This window comes from Polypterus senegalus, chromosome 3, assembly GCF_016835505.1.
Source record: "Polypterus senegalus isolate Bchr_013 chromosome 3, ASM1683550v1, whole genome shotgun sequence".
Classification (NCBI taxonomy): Eukaryota; Metazoa; Chordata; class Cladistia; order Polypteriformes; family Polypteridae; genus Polypterus; species Polypterus senegalus.
The window spans coordinates 59,571,166-59,589,277 of record NC_053156.1 but is presented as its reverse complement, the minus strand read 5'-3'; the positions used below and the strand labels follow the sequence as shown (position 1 = coordinate 59,589,277).

At 36.3% G+C, this 18,112-nt stretch overlaps 1 protein-coding gene across 4 annotated transcripts in view; it reads left to right on the top strand.

Annotated features, from left to right (window-relative positions):
- LOC120525189 (E3 ubiquitin-protein ligase TRIM33-like) overlaps positions 1-18,112 on the top strand; it is a 159,357-nt gene that overhangs the window by 77,540 nt on the left and 63,705 nt on the right. For all 4 annotated transcript variants that reach the window (XM_039747291.1, XM_039747289.1, XM_039747290.1 and 1 more), the window contains exons 4-6: positions 14,117-14,249; positions 15,146-15,262; positions 16,061-16,175. In XM_039747291.1, coding sequence (XP_039603225.1) covers positions 14,117-14,249; positions 15,146-15,262; positions 16,061-16,175 — 365 coding nt within the window. The remainder of the gene's footprint in view (positions 1-14,116; positions 14,250-15,145; positions 15,263-16,060; positions 16,176-18,112) is intronic.

Below are 18,112 nucleotides of genomic sequence, written 5' to 3'. Positions count from 1 at the left end.
TTACAATTGAACATATTTGAGTTTTTTGATGTTAGTGTTCTGCATAAAAAAATGTCTGTCTGGTGGTTGGCGACTTCAAAAAGATTGAGAATCATTGGGTTAAAATACTCTAAGTTGTATTGGTTGTAGGTCAGCAGCACCTGTCAAGTGAGGCCAACTTTTTTCAACATGCTTAAGAAAAACAACAGTTGCTTTGCTTTCAGCGGTCCTGTGGTGTTAGCCGTCCATGAAAGGTTACACGGTGGTATATATCCCAGGAAACAAAAGCTTGATGCACACTCCTCCACCTAGTCGCAATTGGAGCATGATCGTTGTCACATCATCTTCTGAAATCAGTGATGAGATCCTGTTCTTCCTTGTGTTGAGGGATAGATTGTTCACAGAGCACCATCTCACCAGATTTTTCACCTTTGCTCTGTAGACCGATTTGTCATTATTGGAAATTAGCCCAATCACTCCACAAATTTTATGATGATATTGGTGGTATATACAGGTACGTGAGTGAAGAGGGAGTAGAGGATAGGGTTCAGTACACAGCCTTGTTGTGCACCTGTGTTCAGGGTTATGGTGGAGGAGAAATGGGGGCTCAGCCCTACAAGCTGATGCACTCCAACAGAAAGCTGAGGATCCATTTACAAAGTGGTATGCTGAGGCCCAACTGATGCAGTTTTATGGATGAGCTGGGAAGGGAGAATAGAATTGAAAGCAGAGCTATAGTCTTCAAATAGCATCCTCACGTTTGCACCCTGTCACTCTAGATGAGTCAGGGCTGTGTTCAGATCTAGAGAGATGGTATACACTGTACATCTATTACTTCTGTAAGCAAATTGATTCGAGTCCAGGGAGATGGGTATGTTGGCTTTAATGTAAGAGAGAACATTAAAGTCTTTCAAAGCATTTCATTATTATCTGTGTCAGAACGATTAGAACGATAGTCATTCATGTTATTAATGTTGGTTTTCTTCGGCACTGGCACCAATAATGGCTGACTTAAGGCAGGCAGGGACCATTTTGAACATCAAGGAGAGATTAAAGATATTTGTAAATACCTCAGTAAGCTGCTTGGCACAGTTTCTAAGCACACATAATGAAGCTCTGTCCATTCCAGCAGCTTTACGTCAACTGACCCTCTGTAGCATGTGTCATACATCATACATGCTCACTCTGAAGGTAGGAGACTTGCCGTTCTCTGGCAAAAAATGTGTTGACATCATTGGTCAATGTGAAGTCAGAGTGGAGAGAGACGGGGCTGCATTTATGTTCAGTAACCGCTCTAGCGCTTCCACATGCACCAGTATCCATGCTGTAAAAATGATCTTCCTCACATTTCCTGTAGATGTCTTTGATTTTTTTTATATCTTTTTGCAGGTGTGACCTGCAAACAGTGTCAGGACATGTAACCATGATGATAAGCAATATTTAACTATTGTTACCTATAAATGTTTTTCTCACAGATTTCAGGAGGTTCTCAGTGTTAAATTAAGTTGACTCTGTCAAAGAAGTCTGTCAGCATTCAGTGTACAATGCTCTGTCTGGGCGCTTATTTAGTCTTTGGGTGATATAGTTAGAAGTAGAATGTGCATTTCGTAGGGAAAAGATACAATCCCACTACTTATGTAATGCAATTTATTTGTAATTTTGTCTTCACAGTATTTATAGTGTACATATAATTTATCAACATTCACCGCTGCATTTTCTAACCCACTTTCACAGGCCAAGCTAACTTCGGTAAACTTGTGTTTTTGATAATAAAGTGAGCTCACTTAGAAATCATTGTTGATTTTAATAACATAAGCAGGTACAGTTTGTCAATATGATTTTTATTTACGTTCTAGCATATCTTTAAATCAGTAATTCCAGTGGCTAAAATTGATTGGTATGGAGTATATGTCACCAACTTCACCTGCTAAAGTCCAAGACAATAATTGTTTAAAGTTATTGAGAGTTTTAAACGTGGCATACATACTGTATAATTAACTATCAGTCACTGTTCAGATTTGCCCTGAAATTGTGAGACTGCACACACTTTTGCATCTTCATTTCTCTAGTGGTCTGCTAATATATTCTCAATATTTCAAGGAGAAATAGAGATTTTTACAAAGAGATACTGTACTTCTATTTTTCTTTTTAGACTTAAAGCTGTCATGAGGGTTATTGGGAAGTTTCTCTCAGTTTTTCTGTATTGCTGTGTTAGTTCTGTCATACTGTTGTACACCATTGTTCTTGGTTTCTTTTTGAAATTGAAGCAAAAGGAGAAATAATGTAGCAACTAGTGGGTGCTTATGTACTCACCATTAGTAGAGTTATTCCAGCATATTGAGAGAGGCTAGGGTCATGGAGTCTGACTTGGCATTATTTAGGACATTGGTAGTGGAGGCTGCAATGGGAATTTGTAACTAAAGTTAGCTAATCTCTTCATGGTTGAAACCCTTTGTGAACACAAATAGTGAACACTAATAATGAAAAAAAGATGCTGTTTGTCCTGCATTAGTGGGAAGATCTTAGATTTTATTAGGAATTTTCCATTGGCCAAGATGGTAGAAGCTACTGCAAAACCTGGAAAATCATGAAAAATTCCTGTAAGCACAAATTATGAAAAACATATTTTACAAATAAAACACCCACATCTCACACTATATGTTTAATGACTACATGTTTAAATATCACCTTGTGTTGTTGTGTTCTGTGTGTGCTCTCATAGTTGAACTGGTATAGATATGTAGTAGCTGCTCACCTACACATTGAATTATTAGTGTTGAGTTAGTTTTAAACTGGTAAATAGAAAAGACAAATTGCATTGTCCATATTTAGATGTGTCACTGTGATTTATTGAGCAGTCATAATGCCAGGAAAGTGTGCATTTGACTTGAACTGGTTAGAAAATGCTGACTACAAAGATTGGCTTCAACAAGGCAAATCAAATAAGCATATAGCTGGTTGATGATGTTCTATGAAGAAGTTTGACATTGAGAATATGGGTGAGTCTGTCTTGAGTAAGCATATGAAAGGAAGTAAACATTGTGAATGGAGGAAGAGGAGTCAGTAATTCTGTTAAAAATGTTTTGGACATTTTACAGTGGTGTTATCTCATTTGACTGTCGCACTAGTGAGCTGTTGCCAGTGGATTAGCCCAAAGTAGAGCTAAAGTGAGTGCTCAAGTTGGGCTACTGTATTGCCATCTTAGTCTTCATATGTGACTAAAAGTGAATGTCTGATATCTGAAATCATCTGAGTGTTTAAATGTAATTGGCAAGTATTCATAAAAGACACTGAAGACATGGTTAACCTCTTTTAGGAAATGTTTCCCGAGAATTAGATCATAAAATGTTACACAGTGTGTGTTGATCTACAACAGTGTACTTCCTAAATATACCAGTTATTTTTTTTATGATAATTTATTTGCCTAATAGGTATCTAGTCGCTAGCACCCTAACACGGTAAAGTGCTGGTATTTCTTATGAGCGTTTTAAAGTGTTGCATTTGTAAACAGTGCTCAAACAAAGCACAATTTTTCCATGGTTTCTTTGTATCTTTTACTTGTACATACCAAAATATTTGCACATCTCTGGTCACATCACAATTTATATCAAAAAACATCTATTTCCAAAATATAGCAGCCCTCCCTAGAATTACATAACTAGTGCATAACTATGATACTGTATTACTCTTGGTAAAGGGTGTGAGCTTCAATGTCAGTTTTTAGTCAGCACTTTAAAATCGGCCATATTTTTGAGTTTATGTGTATTATTAGATTCTTATAATTTTGTTGTGGATATTCAGAACTGGAAATTAGTGCTGGAATGTTTGTGCTGGTTGACACTGGAAAGGTCATAAAAAGTCCTGGACTTAGAAGTGTACTGAAGTATATGAACTTTGGTAACCTCAAGACATTTTCCCAGGCTGTTCTTAGCAAAGGTAAAGAAATAATGACTATAAATGGGATTATTGTCAAAACATACTTTGAGAAATTTCTCAGTCAGGTGAATATATTCTCCTCCAAAATAGCAATGCCAGAAGCATTCATTGAGGGTAGATCCCTTTACTGTATGTGTCTGAGGTCATGGTGGTGTTTAGAAACTCTGTACTGGTAAGGAGGAATGATGGACGAATGGATATAATAGTAGGACTGTTTTGGTGAATTCATGTCCTTTTTTTCCAAGTTTCTTTCTTTGCATATTAATGTGCATTTGCTCAATTAAGTATGCATCAGGCAGTAATTTGTGTTTATATATTAAAAAAGCTTTAAGGCAACAAAATGCATTGGAGTGACTTCATGCCAGGTGCAGACTTTTATTTAGATGTGTTGTGGGGCTCTGGCTCTATGTTACTTGCTTTGCCAGTTATGATTGCAAATATGCCATAAACTGACTCTTCATTTTCAATAATAAAAATATCAAGTCCCTTGTGTATAACTGTTTCTCCATGGAATAATTTGCACCCTCTGTCTTTAGTCAGTCTCTCAAATTTTGCCTGTTGTTATGGAGCAAATAAGGCCTTAGTTTTGGTTCTCAGATATAACATCAGTGGAGGCTGCCCAGTAGTTTACTCATACATGTGGCAGTGTTGTGACCAAACTATTTGTGACACAAAATTATGCTACATGTAAAATGTATGCACATTAGAAGTGAGTGTGAACATAAATTTAACCACCTATTGTCACATAAATTATTTGTTTCTGAAAGCCCACTTCTTTGCTTAGTCATTCAAGTGTAGGAATCCGAGAAGAGAGCTCTCAACAGACGGCACAGACTACTAGCACTGGACTTTCATCCATAGCACCTAGGAATGTGCAGTTGTTAGGGAATGGAAAGAGGTGGGTATCCTGTAGTGAGAGATTTCGCTGTTAAAGAAAATGTGTTGCATTGCAAAACACATGTTACATTTTTTAAACTTAGTGTACTTCTCCTAAGTAATATGATTAAGGGAACCTTAATGATTATAATGGTATGTTGTAGTTTACAGATGCTGAAATAATGCAAAAAGCCACAGAAATGTGCACATGGCCTCTTATAATGATAAACAATGTGTAGGGATTGTAATCTAACTCCTTACTTATCCTCTGAATACTTATTCCTCTTTATTATGAGTCAGCAGTTCTTACCTCTTTGCCACCCAAGCAGTCCTGTCAGCATCATACTGTAACCCGGTTTCTTTTTCTTTGGTTATATTCTTGAATAAAAGTACACTTGTTATACTTGTTCCTTTTTGTGAAAGTCTTTATTTGATATAAGGACTTAAGTCTTCACACATTATACACTTTATACTTCAACATTTTGTCATTGGTACTATAACATGAAAAGAGTTTCTGTTTTAGCTATGTATTCAACATTTCTTGCCTCACATTTCCTGTTATTCTTCATTTACCCAGATTAACGATATATGCAATAGCAGGCTGCTTGTGCTGATCGACACATTTGTGAAACAAAAGACACTAATAGAGAGGTGTAAAAGAATTTAAGATGGCCCAGGATTGCAACTTTTTTCGTAGGCTTCGGGGATTCTAGTGTTATGAGTAGTCTTGTTTTCTCCAAATTGTCAGATTCAGAAGCTTGGATTTCTCGTCAATCCAATTGCATGTGAATACATCCGTCAGGAATATAAAGTAAATGTAACAGGGTCAGTCATGAATTGCATTTGGAGTGATGCAACATCCTTTTAATATGTTTGCATTTTCTCTTTATTTGTACAGAAAATAAGCTTACCTTTAATTCCTTTTACTTTTTGTAAACCAAGTAAAAAATCAACAGCAACCTTGTGTATCTCTCAGAAGTCAATGCAAATTTATTTGAATTCACTGAAGTAAGAAGGCAAAAATGTCACTCACTGTTTTCCGTTAAAATAACACAGAACAACAACATTTATTTATATAGCACATTTTCATACAAAAAGTAGCTCAAAGTGCTTTACATAATGAAGAATAGAAAAATAAAAGACACAGTAAGAAAATAAAATAAGTCAACATTAATTAACATAGAATAAGAGTAAGGTCCAATGGCCAGGGTGGACAGAAAAAACAAAAAAAAACTCCAGACGTCTGGAGAAAAAAATTTAATCTGTCGGGATTCCAGACCATTAGACTGCCCAGTCCCCTCTGGGCAAAACATTATTACGTACGTTATAGAAATGGAAGTGGCTTATATTAGGTCAGTGATTATACATCTCAGGTTATAACTTAGAATGAATTATGTAACATGGTTTATTTTTTAAATTTACATTGATTTCCTTGAGTTTTTTTATCTGGTTTTGTTGCATTGAGGCTAGAATCGGGGTGCATTAAAACAAAACTATCAGCATTTTTTAAACCAATTTAGGTTAAGTTATATTTGTATTCTGGTAAAGACTGCATCGTAGCTTAATCAGTTTTTGTTGAGTGTTTGTCTTGTAAGTAAAATTAAAGCCATTCAGTGTGTATTTAAACCCTGGTCAAGTGTAAGTTAACCGACAATTGAAGCTTTGCTTACGCTTTCTTTGGAGATACTGAGGTCTTCTGACTGATATGTAAAGCAGTGAATTGTTGCTTCTTTTAGTTTTAAAATGCAGATAAAGCTTTACCTCAGAACTCATTAATACTGAAAATATTCAGTAATGAGTGAATGTGTGTGAATGCAGTACCTTTTCTAAAGTGCAGATGACTGGAAATGCTCCTCAAGTGCAATTTTGAGCCATCTGGCCAAATCTTTCCTTTGCATTCCTACCTTCTCCACTCCATCAGAGTAGTTGTTTTCTGTAGCAGGAAACATTGCATACAAACATGAACAAGTCTAATCCCTTAGCATGTTGAGATGATCTCTTCCCATAATGGGAATTGGTTTAAGTTAAATGAGAACTTATATTGTAACTGACTTATTTTTCAAGTCAGTTATTTCTTCACAGTCTTGGTGTATATTAATTTGCCTTGTAAAACTGTATTCCTAAGTGAAATATTTTTTATAAATTTTAAAAATCAGTTCCCTGTTAAGGCAGCAACAATATGGATAATGGACACAGGTCGATAGCTGAATCAAGCGTTAAAACTTAACCCTATATGACAACTTTGAAAAGCAGTTGTTTTGAATTAAGAAAACATGCTGTTTGTGTTTATAATGCATCTTTTTTATAATGAAAGGAAAGCAGAAATAATTATTTTGTTGCATATTCTTGGTTCTGTTTTTTTGAGTTAAGAATACAATTCCAGTTTACTCGTCTACTTGTAGTTGCCATTGTGACATGCTATGACATGCTGTGCCTTTTTTTTAATCTGAAAATATATTATCTCTAGAGAGCAAGAATCACACCAACTGGCAGCATAGTGAAAGGAGTACATGAGTACTTTGTACAATAAATCTGAGCTGAACTGATTGCACATTTTTTTCTTTTAATAATAGCCTAGATTTTTGAAAGATCCAAGCCACCCTTTCTGATAACCTGGGAATAAGGAGCTTGTGAATAAGTAGCTAACTTTAGCCTCATAGATGAATCACTCTTGCTGAGGATATGATAGTAAAAGAATTGAGGACAATATGTTTAAATTAATAAACTCGCTGACTACAGCACTATGAGGCAGGAATTATAGCTGTGTGCTGTTACGATGTCTATGTTAAAACATAAGTGCTGAACATACTAAACTTCAGCCTGATTAAAATTAGAAGAATTTATGTTGCTAAATTGACCCTAGCCTCTGTGTGTGTTACGCATGGGCATCGGAGGACTCGTCTAAGGGCCAGGGAAAGGTACACAATAACTTGCTGAGATAATAGGGGGGCTACCGCTGACTTTGTCCTGCTGCTGTTGTTCTTCCCTCACTGGTCTGAGTCCCTCCCGGTAAGGGCACTTAACCCTGCCCCTTCCGAAGGTTGCGCTATAAAAGAAGCGCCAGCAAAGAGAAAGGAGCACATGACTCTGGAAAAGATTCCTTAGGAGAAAGAAATCCCTGATCGGGATAGTGCATTGGTGCTGTTTTCGTTACTTTTGTTCATTTTGCTTGTTTGTCTCACGATAATTAAAAGGGACGACCCAGTTGGCAGTTCCATCCCCCCACCGACTTAGAACGTGCACAAACTTCTCCCAGCTCATGCCTTGATTGATTTTCTGGGAGTAAAGTGGAGTTTTAGAGTGGAAATAGAACAGACATGAAATGCGTGTGTTCCAAACAATGATCTGTTTCTACAGTAATCTGTGTAAACACATTGTTAAAACAGAAACGTTTTTTTTATATTCTAGCAGTAGATGACAAAATGTAGGCATAAATTATATAATGTATGAAGCCTGATGTCCAAATATCAAAGAAATATTTTCACAGAAGGTACAAATCTAACACAACAATTGCACTTTTATTCAAAAATATTAACTGCAGAAACAAAAAGCCGCCTTAACATGCGATATTGACACTTGTTTATTATGACTGCCTCCGTGGCGCAATAGACTCAGCTGCCGACTGGGAATCAAAAGGTCGCGAGTTTGATCCTGCACCTCTCCGTTTTGAGAAGTAAACTGCTCTTAGTCTTACTATTTTAGAATAAAAACATACATTTGATTTCAGTCTGTAACAGCCAGTGTAATTTATCATACTTGTAAAGGTTAGCTTTGTTTTTTTTTGTTTTTTTAAGTCAGTTTTATTATCTCGGCCGCGTTCACGAGCCCAAACACACCCCTCCCCCGCATCTGATACTGCTGTTTTCACATAGACGCGCTATAACAGAGGTAAGCTCAGCTCCCTTCTACATCGGAGCAAGAATGCATGTACCATTGCTTGCATACTAAAGTATCAGCAGGCACTTTTCGTGGCATTACACACATTTTTGCGCATGCCCTCTGCACACTACTTGTGACTTTAGGCAGTAAGTAAATAAAGGTAAATCGTGTCATAAAATGATTTCTTCAAAACGTCACATATTTGTCTCTTTCTTTTTTTTAAAACATGCGTTGATCACCGCCAGCATGTTGTAGCATACAGCATCTGGCTACCTGCATGTTCTTGCGTGCACTGAATAAGAGACAAATATACAGTCTGACTGAGAGAATCAGACTGAAAAAAAGCAAACATTAAGAAATGCCATACTTTTACAGCTGATCGGATGCTGTTTGTTTTCAAATAATATTGCATTTGTTCGATGATGTTTTCACATATATTGTCTTTTTCAGGTGTGAAATAGAAACCACAGCATAGAGAGAAATGCAATATTTGAAAACGAACAGCGTCCGATCAGCTGTAAAAGTATGGCATTTCTAAATGTTTGCTTTTTTTCAGTCTGATTCTCTCAGTCAGACTGTATATTTGTCTCTTATTCAGTGCACGCAAGAACATGCAGGTAGCTAGATGCTGTATGCTACAAAATGCTGGCGGTGATAAACGCACATTTTAAAAAAAGAAAGAGACAAATATATGTGACGTTTTGAAGAAATCATTTTTTGACACGATTTACCTTTATTTATTTACTTACTTCCTAAAGCCTAAAGTCACAAGTAGTGTGTAGAGGGCATGCGCAAAAATGTGTGTAATGCCACAAAAAGTGCCTGCTGACACTTTAGTATGCAAGCAATAGTACGTGCATTCTTGCCCCGATGTAGAAGGGAACTGAGTTTACCTCTGTTATAGCGCGTCTATGTGAAAACAGCAGTATCAGATGCGGGCAGTGTGTTTGGGCTCGTGAACACGGCCGAGATAATAAAACTGACTAATAAAAAATAAAAATAAAAAAACTAACCTTTACAAGTATCATAAATTACACAGACTGAAAACAAATGTATGTTTTTATTCTAAAACAGTAAGGCTAAGAGCAGTTTACTTCTCAAAACGGAGAGGTGCAGGATCGAACTCGCGACCTTTTGATTCCCAGTCAGCAGCTCAGTCTATTGCGCCACTGAGGCAGCCATAATAAACAAGTGTCAATGTCGCATGTTAAGGTGGCTTTTTGTTTCTGCAGTTATATTTTTGAATAAAAGCGCAATTGTTGTGTTAGATTTGTACCTTCTATGAAAATATTTCTTTGATATTTGGACTTCAGGCTTCATACATTATATACTTTATGCCTACATTTTGTCATCTACTACTAGAATATAAAAAACGTTTCTGTTTTAACAATGTGTTTACACAGATTACTGTAGAAACGGAACAGACATGAAATGCGTGTGTTCCAAACAACGATTTATTATTTCCACTCTAAAACTCCACTTCACTGCCAGATAATCAATCAAGGCATGAGCAGGGAGAAGTTTGTGCACGTTCTAAGTCGTTGGGGGGATGGAATAGCCGGCTACTTGCAGCTTTTATCAGCACATTTAGATTAACAAAAGATGCTGGCAGAGAGGTGAGAACGGTTTTAAGAAGCGATTTAAGGTGGGACGGATTTACGAGTTTTTTCGTAGGCTCTGGTAATTCTAGTGTTAAAGTGGACTTACTCAGGCTTACAAGCAATTTAACACTCAGATCTCCAAGGTAGCCCTCCTAAGAGACTTAAATATCATATAGTCGTATCAACACACTCTGATCTCTGGAGGTCAGTTGGATTAAATGTCATGTAAAATTAATACTGCATCTCAAGGATGACCATGATGCCAAAAATGAAGAGTACCACCAGTAATTTTGGTTCCACTTCCATCACTGCCTGTAACATTGGTTCAGTTCTTACTGCATACTTTGGACCTGCTCAATATTCCCTCTCTGTGGGAACACATGTCCATGATGAATCCAGTTGTTAGAATATATATTTGTGAAAATGGATGGATGAAATAAGCTTAATATATAGTGAAAGAATATGTGATCATAGCATGCCACATTTTCAGTTATTATTTGATTGTCTATAGAACAAACATGGCTAGGAAAATCGACATAGTTAAGTTTTAAGGCCTTTTCTATCTGTGGATCTGTTCCCAATTAGCCACATTGAAGGCTGCTAAAAGAGACAAGGTATTTTTAAAAACTATATATTTAAAAAAAAAATGACATCACTTTAGGGCATTATTTTATGTGTCAAATGAACAAATAACATGATTTTTGTTGGGTGGGGAAATGACTTTTGTCTTGAAAAATACCAAATTCATCCTGTAATCAACTAAAAACGATGTACAGAGAGGAGGTAGAGAAATCCATGTTATACAGTGGTAGTGGATTTTTTAGTTAATTATAAGCAAATAAGTAATTTTAAAGTTTGTCCTTTGAGTGTTTTTTGAATATTTTAAAATGTGTCCTCTCAAATACGGAAATATATATTTATATATATTTAGAGATAGATATAGATAGAGTAGACCTCTGTGAAGATGTGGTTCAGGGTTCGCGGCCTCAGTCATTCGAGGATTTTTCCTTAGAACTTAACTAATAATTTTTAGCAGAAACCGCAAATATCCCCCAAAATTTTTTATGGCTTCTTTCATAGCAATACAGCACTGTAGAGAGAACAGGAAGCAAATGTAGAGGGAAAACACTGCTTGGGATGGTGAAAGTATCCAATATGAGAGTGTTGCACTCTACTAGAATTTGAAAGTGTAACTCCCAGCACTCCCTGCAGTGGCTCTGATTGGTATTCTGCTGAGGGTGCAGGGGCTGTTGGGGTCAAAGGATAAAAGGGGGCCGGTGACCAAAACAAAAAAAAAATTGTAATTTGGGTTTCAAGTTCCTGTCTCTCTGCCTGCCTGCCTTCTGTTGAGTTACCTGTACTTATTTGTTTTGTCCTGGATGGGTTCGTGGTTGGGGTCTGGATTGTCAGCCTGTGTATATGAAGACTGTAAGTGGATTCATTGCCATCCTGTGAAAAAAGGAGTGCTACTGAACCCTTCCACCCATCTTCACCATTTCAGGAACTACCAGTAGGACTATCTTTACATTCCTATTCAACGTGCGGCTATGTGGACTATTTTCTGTATCTATTTTCATCATTACATTTCATCAGTTGCTGTTTTTCATGGACTTTACTATGTGTGTTTTGTTGGTGCTTTGTTGTATTTAATGTGTAATTGCCCTAAGGGGAGCAGGGGTGGTATTGTTGTTTTCATTGCATTCTTTATTTCCTGTTTGATTACTGGTTTGCTTTGTTTTTGTCTCTGTTTGTGAGCGTGTGTGGGTCGGGTCAAGGCTGGATGCATCCCTGTAATCTCCACCATAAAAATAAATAAATCACCGCCTTCTCGACGGTGTGAATCTTACCGGCACCTGACCACTACAGCATTATTCATTTCTCCTTGCTGCTGATTGACTGCTGCTGCCCTGTGATGCATCTCCAGCTGAGTGTTCTCATGTTTTCTGTTTTGTTCTTCTTAATCCTTAAACCAATGCAAACGCCTATAGTAGTTTCCCAGTGACATTTGCCAGCACGTAGGAGTCGAGTATATTCGGTGACATACATTCATTGAATTCCGCAACTGGCTATTGTCGGTTCCCAGTGCAGTTTACTAGCATGCCGGAGCTGATCAGTCGGTGGCGTACATTCATTGAGCAGCCAGATCATGACCACTGCCGGCCCCTGCAGCACTGCAACCTCACTGTCTCTGGGATTCAGCCGCTGCACTACAGTAGACTAGCCTACAAGCATCAGCGTTTACCTCTGTGTGCTTGCATGCAGCCAGTTCAAGCACAGTTGGCTTGATGAATTACTGAATTTCATTCATGGCATCAGTTGCACCTTGTACATATTGTTCCAGCTTTTTTTTTTATAAATAGTTTTTACAGTTCATTAGCAATGTTGCAGTAATTGTGATGCTCTTTGCATGAAGAAAATGTGTTCCATTCAAATTTCACTTTTTAAATATTTATTTATATAATATATATATTTGAGAGGATGTGTAGGAAGGGATATAGTTCTATGATTCACGTCCGTCTAACCTCCACACGGTTTTTAGTGTTTCATATTGTTAAAACCCCAGTTAATATGTTCTAGTTTACAGTTTTGCAGTAATGTATTTTGGAGAACTGGAAGTACCAAGTGTGTACCATTTTAAAAAAAAAAAAAATACAGCTACAGTTGTCAAAAAAGCAATACATTAAAATGTATTTTTTTTTATTAATTATTATAGTAATTATTATTACTATTCTTATTATAGCAGCCCTCTTTGCAACCACCAGGTTTTTAAATCTGCATTTAGGCAGCGTTGCATTGCATATGTTCACATCTAATTAATCTAATTTTTATTTGACACATTCATAAATAGGTGTATAATATTTGTGCGCTTACTTGTTGTTCTTCCCAGATGTACTGATAATGGTAGATTGTAGGGTTGCAACAACTCAGCAGTATTATTGATAGTAGAAATTGAATAGTTGTCAATGATTGCCTTGTTATGTGTTATGCACATCACTACATTGACCAAGAGTACTATTAATCTTGTTTTGAGATACAGTGGAGACGGATCAAACGGTGTAGAGTTTAATACCAAAAGTCTCAATTTGTGGAGTTGTTTCAATTTCAGATCTGGTAAGAAATCTGTGTTTTGCAAGATCTGTGAAAATGTGCTTACCTGTATGACAACACAACTGTTAGCTCCTGAAAAGAAAACACTTTGGCTTAATGGTCATTACTCTCTCATTCAAAGGTGGATAATTTAGTAGCATGCTCAGTTTTTAATTTTGTTCTGTTTTACCTACTAGCTGAAAATTCTAATCTGACAGTGCAGAATCAAATTCATCAATAATATGCAAATCTTCTTTGCAGAGTATTTCTTTTCTTGTAATGGGGACTCCATTCATAATGCAGCCTTTGCTGCCTTCTAGTGGATAACATAAAACAGTACATTCTAGGCACCGTTTGTTGATACTTAGTGATGGTTTAAGCCTTCTACTTCCTTTGATGCTAAAATCAAAATTAAAAGTTATTATTAAATTATTAAGCTAGACATTACAGTTAGTAATGAGGAATGTTGCTTCGTGCATTTTCGGACAAATGTAATTTAATGTTATACATGTACTGTTGTTGAGAAAGAAAACATTATGCAGTGAATGAAGCTATTTAATTTTTGAATAAAATGCTTGTGCTTTTACACAAATATTGCATTTATTAAAACCCATTATTAATAGAAAATGCAAGGTCATAAACATCTGATCAATTAGCAAGGTACTTTGTTGCAGCTAAGCAGATGACTTTGATTTTTGAAATTCACATTTATTTTCAGATGATTTTGTAGATTTATATTTGTTTTATTATTTTTGCAGACTCAGTGGGAACCTCAGGGCAACGTCCTGTCTTTTGTCCAGTACATAAACAAGAAGCCTTGAAGCTTTTCTGTGAGACATGCGACAGACTAACTTGCAGGGACTGCCAGCTGCTGGAACATAAAGAGCACAGGTTACAAGCTACTAGCAAGCATTTATTTATTAGGGAGCACCTTCTTTTGCTTCCTTGAAGTTAGAATGTAGAATCTTTTAATTTAGAAACAACTATGTGACTTATTTTTATGCATTACAATATGTTTTCTGAATTTAGCTTATCAGAGATACTAAGTAGCCAGATTTGTACTTTGTCTCTTTCTTTAGTGTGAAAGGTAATTAAACATGTATTTTTGCAGTTTGCTAAACTCTACACTCTGGAAACTAAACCTAACTAACTTAACGCACTTGCCATCAGACTGTTAGCACACGTTCTAGAGACACATCATATTATGACAATAGATTCCTCAAAAACCTTTGCATAAACGTTTTTATTTTACAGAGGCATTTTTAAGGTTGTGGTACAATTGATTCTAGTCAGAGCCATATTTTCCAAACCTGAAAAATGTGGAACAGAAATAATTCGTCCCATATTTGTATGTCCTATAGAGAGTAGTACGTAATATTTTTGTGAAGTTGCATGTCAGAGCCATTTTCATTGAGCCGTCATGTAATATCTTTTTCCTAGTAAACTGTCAATAAAAGGAACACTGTTTTAATCATTTTTAAATTAGAAGCATAGTATTTTTATACTTAATATTTTTGTGTTTTTATTTCGTTTTTGCAAGGGTCAAGGTACTAGATTTTGTGGTATACATGTTAATATATATATACAGTTCCCAAGTTAAACTGTAAGTCTTTTATTGATTTGGATTTATATTATTTACTGAAATATAATAAATTAATTTGTGTGAGAACTGTCATGTACCTGGAGGAGTAGTAAATTTTGTTTGCTATGCCAGATTTATATAGTGGATAGAAGTGATGATCCATGTGTACAGTGTTTTGTTGGTTAATGCTTATCTGGTTTTTCAGGTACCAGTTTTTGGAAGAAGCCTTTCAGAACCAAAAAGGGATAATTGAGACGTTTATGGCAAAGCTTCAAGAGAAAAAAAACTATGTGAACTTTGCTGCTTCCCAGGTGCAAAGCAGGTACTTAGAGTTCTTTGAGAATTTAGAGTAGTGTTGAACATGTGGAAATTAATTCATGTGTAAGGAAGCATTTAAAGCTGATTTAAATATTGTGGAGCATGGCCCGGACACAGACAGGTGGACACTGATAGTTTACCCAACACACATTTATTATCCATTATTATTTGCAGTAAGTGCACACACAACTGCAGTACTTTCCCAAAGTCCAGGCCATCCTTCACACTGCCTTCCTCAGGTCCGCCTTCACTCCTCTTCCTCCCGACTCCAGTCATCGAATGGAGGCGGCCCCTTTTATATCCACCTGGATGTGCTCCAGGTGCCTCCCAATAAGCGACTGCCGGCACTCCCCGGTGTGGTGGAAGTGCCAGCTATGCACTCGGAAGCACTCTGGGTGTCCCTGGTCATCTCGGCCAACCCCTAGCACTTCCGGGTGTGTTGGAACTGCTGAGGGCTAGGGTTCTTCAGGCATCTGGGAGCTCCCTGGCGGTTACCCCATACCATCCAAGGAGGCTGCCCTCTTGTGGTCCGGAGGAAGCACAGTCCCTCTGGGCGTCCTGGCTGGGTACCACCCCCAGCCGCTTGCCACAATATACATCTCCTAGAAAGTGGGTAGTGCAGTTTCACTCTATTATGTCAATCGACTGTATCTTTCCCGCAACATGAGAGAATCAGTGTAATGGCATTGGGTCATTTTCAAATTGCATGGCTCTTTAAAAGTTTAGAAATGTGAATTTTAATTTTTTTTTTTTTTTGGCTTTGTATACTGACGAGGCTTTCTGGTTATTTTTCTGAGTTTAGGATAAAGGAAGTAAATGAAACTCACAAAAAAGTGGAGCATGAAATCAAAGTGGCAGTCTTCACTCTAATCAATGAGATTAACAAAAAGGGAAAATCTTTGCTGCAACAGCTAGAGGTATGTATGTGTTCATATATATATATATATATATATATATATATATATATATGTGTGTGTGTGTGTTACAGTTGCTACCTCATCCTGTGATGTTAAGTTTAGAATTTGGATCGGGAAAGTTTGTCTATGTTTTATCTTATCTTTATAACTTTAATCTTTAAAAATAGACGTTTGATGTATAAAGTTATCTTTTATGTTTTATGCTGACTTAACATTAGGCGCTAGGGTTACAGTTGCTACCTCATCCTGTGATGTTAAGTTTAGAATTTGGATGGGGTAAGTTTGTCTATGTTACATCCTATCTTTATAATTATAATCTTTGATTGTTTAAAATTAGACGCGTTTGATGTATAAAGTTATATATGTATATATATGTATGTATATATATATATATATATATGTATATATGTATATATATATATATATATGTATATATATATATATGTATATATATATATATATGTATATATATATATATATATATATGTATGTATATATATGTATATGTATATATATATATGTATATGTATATGTATATATGTATATGTATATGTATATATATATATATATATATATATATATATGTGTATATATATATGTATATATGTATAAATATAAATATGTATGTATGGGCTGGGGCTTTGTAAGTCCTCAGGTGCAGTGTACCAGTATTTGTTGCATTCATAATATATATTTGCAATGAAGACATTTTTTCTTTCTGTGTTGGGGGAATTAACTAGGAATATCTGAGTACTGGGTGTTTTCCAAACAAAGATTTTTAGTGAAGCAGTATTTAATTGTATGAAATTAAATCAAATGTGAAAAACTTGGGTCCCCTTGTAATTTTGCTGATTTGAATGCATGTAACTGCTCAATACAGATTACTTGCAACACCAAATTGGTTGGATTAGCTCGTTAAGCCTTGAACTTCATAAACAGGTGTGTCCAATCATGAGAAAAGGTATTTAAGGTGGTAAATTGCAAGTTGTGCTTCTCTTTGACTCTCCTCTGAAGAATGACAGCATGGGATCCTCAAAGCAACTCCCAAAAGATCTGAAAACCAAAGATTATTCAGTATCGTGGTTTAGGGGAAGGCTACAGAAAGCTATCTTGTATATAAAAGCTCATTTAGACAAGCCAGATTCATTTTGGAACAAAATTCTTTGGACTGATGTGACAAAAATTTAGTTATTTGGTCATAACAAAAAGCACTTTGTATGGCAGAAGAACAACACTGCATTCCAAAAAAAATCAGTCTCTATTTACTGTCTGTCTACGTGACAGAAAGATGCTTTGAGGATCCTCCAGGATCGATGTGCACGCTTCTATGTTTGTTGAATGGTTCAATGTGGTGAGGCAAAATGTTGACATACAAATGCCTTTGTGGTGCATTTTATATAACATCGCATATTCCCCATCATAATAACACGATGCATTTTGTCTCCCATACCATCTTCTGTGCTGTCCTTTTTTTTTCTGTTTTTGCACCTTCGCAACAGCAACAGAATGTACAGCGCTGTATTTGAGCCATAGATAGAAAAAATTAAGGACACAGTGAAAAGGTGTATTTTGTGATTAAAGTGGAGATTTCGGCTTTATTCTCAAAATGTCCACTTAACGTTGTAGTTTATCAGTAAAGTTGACCGTCGTAAACGTGATCTTAAAACCGACCCAGTTGTTTATCGCTACGTACTTCTGGGTTTCCTCCTGACCTGACAGTAGCGGCAGGCAGCAATAGATCACCACACAGAACACATTACATTTATGATATTCCAGTGCTCTGTACATTTAGAATCCTTAAATTTATACTTGATATCACTTTCATGATGAAATGCATTAAAGTATGTTATACAGATATGTCATTAACTTCATTTAAATAATGAATACTGTTAATTACACACATGGGGGTGACACATTGGCATATGAGTAGTGCTGCT